The 7,339-nt window shown below is 43.0% G+C and overlaps 2 protein-coding genes across 2 annotated transcripts; both read left to right on the top strand.

The window, feature by feature from the left end:
- Positions 1-792: 792 nt before the first annotated feature.
- On the top strand, positions 793-2,997 carry LOC135384813 (uncharacterized). Its single transcript, XM_064613999.1, has 4 exons — positions 793-1,131; positions 1,667-1,937; positions 2,420-2,587; positions 2,869-2,997. Exons 1-4 carry the CDS (start codon positions 977-979, stop codon positions 2,995-2,997), a joined length of 723 nt encoding a protein of 240 aa, XP_064470069.1. The 5' UTR covers positions 793-976.
- A 31-nt stretch (positions 2,998-3,028) lies between these two features.
- On the top strand, positions 3,029-5,664 carry LOC135384812 (uncharacterized). The gene is made up of 4 exons (XM_064613998.1): positions 3,029-3,090; positions 3,322-3,782; positions 4,101-4,380; positions 4,464-5,664. The coding sequence occupies exons 1-4, from the start codon at positions 3,029-3,031 to the stop codon at positions 4,642-4,644; spliced, it is 984 nt and encodes a 327-aa protein (XP_064470068.1). The 3' UTR covers positions 4,645-5,664.
- The last annotated feature ends 1,675 nt before the right edge of the window (positions 5,665-7,339 follow it).

Here is a 7,339-nt window from a genome sequence, read left to right as displayed (position 1 = left end):
CAGACTACAACAGTGGACTGATGCTGTTGTGCACAGCAGCTGCAGCGATGGCACACAATGGGCATCCCCCAATAGTAATATATACTGCCTATAGCATACTTTCATAAATAAGAATTATGCAAGAAAACATTTAGTATAAGTTGTGATACATAATACAACATAAATAAGTGTACACATGTAGTCAGTTATAATATTTCACTTTACATACTTATCGCATAAAATCTGTCTCCAATACTGCTAAGATTTGGAATTACTTTGGTGTTTTCAGACATTAGGTGAGGATTGAGAATTGAATTAGTTTTTTCTGCCACAGTACACAAAAATTTCATAGTACACAAAATTTCATAGTATCAAACACAACTACCTGCACACTAACAGTATCATGATTATTTACTCTGACATAGGGCAGGATGTCTGTAAAATGTCAGACAAAGTTCAATGCACACACTGCAAGGAGAACAAACAAAAAGTTGGCAACAAAGGAGCGGATGTGCAGACGGCAAAAACAGAAAATCAAGAACCTTCAGAAAAAGCTGGCTGACGTCATTGAGAGGTTGCAAGAGGCAAGGGCCAAACTTGAAGCGTACAACATCCCTCTTCTGGAAGAGCAAATCGAAGTTGAAGCAGCATCCGCAGTCTTCCTAAAAGACCAACTGATGTGCTTGGGAAAAGTATGGCATCATTGGACAGAGGAAACAGTGCGGCAGTGCATTTTGTGGCAGGTGAGGTGCATTTCTTCATATCAGTCGGACACAATAATCTTGTCCTTCACTTTCTCCTGTAGGCCCGCTGTGGTGCAGCCTATCGCTTTGTGCGCGAGTCGAAACTCTTGACGCTTCCATCTACATCTACGCTGAAGCGATATGTAGGGCCTTGTACTGGTGCAGCTGTGTCATCACTCATCAAGCAGAGACTGGTCCAAGAAGCAGGGAGACACGAATCTGAAGCATTACGTGGATCTTTGATCTTAGATGAAATGGCGATAGAAGAACGTGCAATCTATCAGCGGCAAGGAGATGTCCTTCATGGCCTTGTAGATCTTGGTGGACGAGAGAAGGACTATGACCTGGAGAATGCCCTGGCAACGCACCTGCTCTGTTTTGTCTTCATTGGCCTTTCAACACAATACCGGTGAGTATAACATGGCAACTTGTCATTTAGCTCACAATATTTTGTATGGTCTCATGGCCAATGATAGCTCAATGCATCATACTGCATTTGCAGCAATGCAAGCAGTATAGATACATGTAATGACAATACAACACAACATTACAATTTAACATGGAATAATACAATACAACATGTAGTAACAATACAACACAACAATACAATTTAACATGTAAAAATAACTATAAAGTTTTTAACATTTCTATTCCAGTAATGTATGTTCACACTACATTTTTGTTTTTCTATCCAATCGAGCCCATTTCACTTGATGAACACCACACAATACACGGCAACTAGTGTGACGAGGAAGGAAACAAAACTGGTCAGGAGGAGGCCCATAATCAGCATTTATGAGCCTCATCCTATCCTCTGTTCACATCTTCGTCCCTCTACTATCCCCAAGGTCACGGAGATGTTGCCTTCCCCACCATTTCAATTGCTTTAAAGTGTGTGAGCTCACAATGAGCACGGCTCCTGTACAATGACTCTTTTTTTATAGCATTCCAGTCAGCTATTACTTTACCAAGGCGCTGACTGGAGACCAAGAATATCACCTACTTCTCGAAGTCATGAAGGCAGTGCACGAGGCTGGATTTTTTGTGTGCAGAGTTGTAGCTGACAATCACTCTGCCAACTGCAGTGCTTTCGCTCGTCTTAGTGGTGGGCAAATCTGTCCTGTAATTGAGCACCCACTGGACACTGAGGCCCCCAGAAGACCCCTGTTCCTCTCCTTCGATTACTGTCACATACTAAAGAACATTCGTTCTCAGGTAATTGGAACACACTAACTTATTTCGGTAATGATATGTTGCTATACTTAGATTATACTTACCTCAGTAGTATTACGTAGGTGTTTTAGAGTGCTGCACAGGCTCTGGCTTACCCGAGCCCGATATAGCCCATTGGCAAGGCTGGGCTGGGTAAAGCCACGTTTTTGCAGGCCTGGGTTTCACAATATGGGCCCAGGCCCATACATTGCTCATCCTAGACTGGGCATGGGCCTGTGCAATCCCATTTTTCAGCCTGCTACACTGTCACAGTCAGCTTTTACGGTCGTCTACACTGGGCCAGCTAACATAGGAATTTCTCCCAAGCCCAGGCTGGGAAATCTAGAGAATGTTCAGGCCAGGCCCAGGCTAGTGAATAAAAGTGAGGCAAAGCTCAGGCCAGGCCTAAGGAAGTGGCCTGTGCAGCGCTCTAGTCGTTGTCCTCAGCTGCTGGTTAAAATTTCACCATATTTTTTTCTTTCTAGTTCCTTGACAGTAAACGAAATCTGTGCAATAATGGCCAGCATATCAAACCCAAGTACGTAAGGGAGCTGCTGGACATACAGGACAATCTTGGTGGTGCATTTAAGCCTGTACGCTCCCTCACAAGGAAGCACTTGTACCCAACAAACTTTGAGAAAATGAACGTAAAGGTGATTAATAACTGAACTATAACACCACTTTCTGTAAACAATTTTTTGTTCTGTGACACAAGTATGACTTGAAACATGGTAACAAGAGTAAAAGCTAAAGAAGCAAACATCATATCAACTCTACAGTTTCACTAACATTAGCACCAAGACTCTAATAATTCAAAATTTGCAAGTTTTACCCTTTGATGTGCTCAACGCACAGTCACAGCAAAACTTGCACATTTTATAAATTGCATGACAAATGATATGTTTAAAAAATTTGCGCATTTTGCATATTACAGAGAGCAGTTGAGGTGTGTTCACCTGCTGTGACATCAGCTCTTCGGTACCTCCAGCGTTATGGGAAAAGCCTTGGGTACAATGGTTTCGAGGACTCACTTCCCACTATAGAATTCATGGAGCAGACATAGCTGGTTTGTGCTACACAATATCAAAAGCACTATGAGTCATGTGATCACACGAGATGGACTCAGGATGCCATTCTACGATGTCAACGATGAAAGGCAAGCGCCTCAATAACGTGTTATTTAAAAAAAAAATATATATATATATATTATATTATTATTATTATATATATATATAGGTATTCAATAAAAAATATAATATATATATATATATATAAAATAAATATAATAAATAATATAATAAAATAAATATAATATATATATATATATTTATCTTTATTTTTAATATTTTATCTTATTTTATTTTTAAATTGCTTCCTATTTTTGAAGGCTCAGTTGGCTGGAAGAAGACTTTCTTCACTACTACGACATCTGGAGGAGGAGTTCACCCACAAAGTCCACCTTCCTCACAACTGCTACCTACGAGGCATTGGTCGTCACCACCCGTTCTACAGTGCTATGCACGCGACATTTACTAGACAGTGGCTTTCACTACGTGCTCACTGGCAAATTTTCAAGCGATGCTGTGGAATCTCTGTTCTCAAGCATTCGCCAGCTAAATGGGTATAACGACCGCACAGATGCGAAAGCAGCCCTATCAGCTCTCCATAAGGTTCTTGTGACTGGTGTGGTACAGGGGTCCAGTAGCTCTAATGTGACAGAGGGAAGAAACCTTATTGGAGAGCAGTGTGGGCCACTACTCAACAAAAGGCCAGCTCTGTCTGATGATGCAGGCATTGAACAACTGAAGCTTCAACTCCAGCCGCACATCCAAAAACTGACTTCAGAGGGTAATGCTGTTTCAATGCCTTTTAGCAGAACCGAGCATATGTATATTTTTCCCCTGCATCCGTCACATTGCAAGTTTATAAGCACACATATATCTAGTGTGACCTCTTTAAACAGAACCTCAAGGAACCTGGAAGATCTGTTTCGTTTACTATTCGGTTTAACCAGTGGTGTATTATTTTTAGTTCCGTTTCAGGGGGAACAGTTTTCCATTGCACAAGTACGAACCCAAACAACCTTACAGCTGTTGTTCCGTTAAAGCAGTAACTCCGCTATTTCCGTTTAGTGAGATTCCAGTGTATCTGACTTTCTTCCATCAGTCACTCCACCTCGTGGCATGAAGACTGCTACACTTGCTCTGGTGGCTGGATTCTTGGCCCAAGTGGTGAAAGAGAGGACAGATTGCAGTGGGTGCCTCAGAGGAATACAAGGGCCATCAACTGGTTCCCCTAACTTGGGACTTGTACACAACCTGGACAGGGGAGGATTAAGTTACCCTACTGCTCACTTCCTTGGATTTGTGTGTACACTGGAAGAAACAGCCCAGGCACTGCTACCAACACTGCTAACCTTGAATAGGCCTTTGCAGGGTTTCATCAGGTAGCTTTGCACGTACTATGGCTATGTTCTTATATGGGAAGTCTGAACAACACGTTAACACACTAAATTCGTATTTTTTATAGGGCAGCCCTGCCGGAAGTAATGTTAAATCCACTCTTCCACTGCAATCAGAACCCCCTTCACTGCAAAACAGTTGCACAGTTGGTCTTGATGAAATTTTTAAGACCTTTTATCGACAATACATGCAGAGACCACACACAAAGGCAAGCGCGAAAGAAACTTGTACAGAACAAGCCAACATAAAGAAAAATCCTCAAAGTTTAAGGTATTGTAACTTTTTTCTATTTATGGCATGCTGCAGCACACTCCCAGTGATTATATCATTTTGCTGCTAATTAGTTCATATTCATATCACTTTAGGTGCTGCTCTCTTTGTTGGTCACCATGTCTGCCTTCGCTTTCTGTCGCCTGTAACCTGACAATGCTGTTAGCCTACTGGCCATACTCAAGCCATTACTACTATCAAGCTTTATTCCATTCATCATCTCCTTGACAATGCTGTTAGCCTGCTAGCCATACTCAAGACATTACTACTGGCAACCCTTATTCCCTTCATCTTTCCCTGACCATTAATGCCATCTGCACGGTGCCCCCTATTTTTCACACTTCTTTGTACAAAACGGTCCTTCTCAGGACCACAAATTTTTGCACAAAGACAACGTCTGCGTAATCTAAAACCCAGTGTCAAAGTTCATACAAGCATCCCAGTAGCAGAGGGAGGAACCTGTAGAGGTACTGTTACAAACATATTTCTTTCCTCATTATTCAAGATCACACATGCATTAATCATGTGTGCAACTTACAATGCAGATCCATTGGTAGGCATGTGGTTATAAAGCTTCATTGCTTTCTGTAATATTGCTTTGTTATACAGTGCCTAGGAAAACAGACTGAATGGTGTGAACAGCTGATATTTAAACATGGTGTCTCTTAGCTCTTTCAGTGCCTGGGCAACAACACCTACAACAACCCGGACGAGAACTTTGGTAACACAGCATTCCAACCTCATGTAGACGACTTCACATGCCCCAACTGTGGTTGTCAACTGCCCCAGGGAGTATAATTTAATCACGTCTCAAACCTGGAAAGTCACAACTTCACTATTTTTTCACTTTCAGCTCCATCCAAGGCGCTACTGTACTACATTCAGACGTGCCCGAATGTGTGTCTCAGTTTTTGTCGTCTTGAGTTCAGAAATTCTTGGAATCCCTCCCGATTTTGCCCGTGTATACCAAAATCGAAATAAACATTTTTGCATCGATATCTGTGCCTGCTATCGCTATACTTGTATCCTTTTGTTAGCATATGAACTTAGTGTCATTGCGTGTTGTTCGTAATACAATATCAGGACCAAAGGAGCAAAATAAATGAAAAGCATACTGTAGTCAGTATATTGAACAGTGAAGAGACGTACTGACCACGTGAAAGAGTGCACGCAAGATGGACATCTAATCTACCCATCAGTTACGAGATAACATGTCCCAAGCTGCCAGCCACATGTCCCACCACCCACGCATACACGCAAATCCCTGTTGGTGCTATCCGTACAACATGACTGCTTCCAGCTCCTGTTTGTCAGCTGACTGAACCTTATCAATGCCACTGCAACTGAAAGAATGCGAAAGCTTCAAACACTTATTCATGTACAACTCAGGACATACCTTTCGACAGATGGAGAAACGTGGGGAAAAATTGTGGAGTGTTTGGCATGGATGCGAACGCAAAAGGGCAAGAACGAACAGCGTTCGACCTGTGCTTTTGCATTCGCATCATGTCAACACCCTCTTCAACATCCAGCTTCGTAATCTTCTTCACCACGCACTCGTCTTGCGCTTCTGTATCACCCACCACACTTTCTCCACACAATAACGCGCACTTCTCGACAGTGTCAACCATTCTGAAATTAAAATTTCAGCTGTCCAATCACAGTACAGGATCCCTGGGACGATCAGTAGCGCCCCTAGCGGACCGTGCGGACAAGCTCCTCATAGGGGTTGCAGATTGTGACATGGTCGTTATAATCTAGTAGGTCGTGGTGTTGATACCGTTTTTGCTCTTATGTGGCCAGACAAGCATCCCGTGAAAGAGTGTGCATAGCCACTAAACAAACTAGTTAGAACTAGCCGGCTACATAATGCTTTCTGGCATGTTTTGTTCTATTTTCTAGCCACAGTGAGTCATTGGAGGCAGCGCTGCAGCACCAACAATCACTCATTGGAAGAAAGGAATGAGGTGGCCTTCAACACCCTGCTGCCAATTCAACACTCATCACTCAAAACACAAGACACCTGTTTTGCAGCAAAGTCAATCCAGTTTTAGATTGAGTTTTGTACCATAGACTTTGTGCGTGGTTTACTGTGAACAAATGTTGATGCGGAGATTCATATTTGCTGTCAATTCTATCACATTTCTGCATGAATGCATGCCAGGACGGTAGCAGGACTAGTCATGGTCTAAAGCAGTGTTTCCCAAAGTGTGGTCCGCGGATCCCTGGGGGTCCGCGATAGTGTCCGTGGGGGTCCGCGACCGTCTCTCGCTTCAGTGAGGATTTTCGTCCCCACAAACACGCGCTCGTACATGCAGCCCGATTTCCAAACACCCAGAACTTCCAAAATTGCTACAAGCATGCTTCAACGGCTAGCTCCTAATTTCTGATAGAAAAGTCCTGCAATGCACGTTTGTCCGCGTCATACACATACAAACAAGAAAAAGAAACCAGTCCGGAATCGTTTCTGAAGCTGTATCGAAAGCACGCAGCAGCTGACGAGGTTGCTGGTTATGCACTGGCTAGCATGGGATATAGAGTGCGTCATATCGTTTTGCTTTGCCTACGAACACGACAGCGGCGAATTGTTTCGAAGCTCTGGACCGCTTTCTGCAAGACAGCAATATCGCCTGGGGAAAATGTGTCGGCATTAGTACCGATGGTGCGTCAGCA

The sequence above is a fragment of the Ornithodoros turicata genome, chromosome 2 (genome assembly GCF_037126465.1).
Source record: "Ornithodoros turicata isolate Travis chromosome 2, ASM3712646v1, whole genome shotgun sequence".
NCBI lineage: Eukaryota > Metazoa > Arthropoda > Arachnida > Ixodida > Argasidae > Ornithodoros > Ornithodoros turicata.
This window is presented reverse-complemented; position numbering and strand designations above follow the sequence as displayed.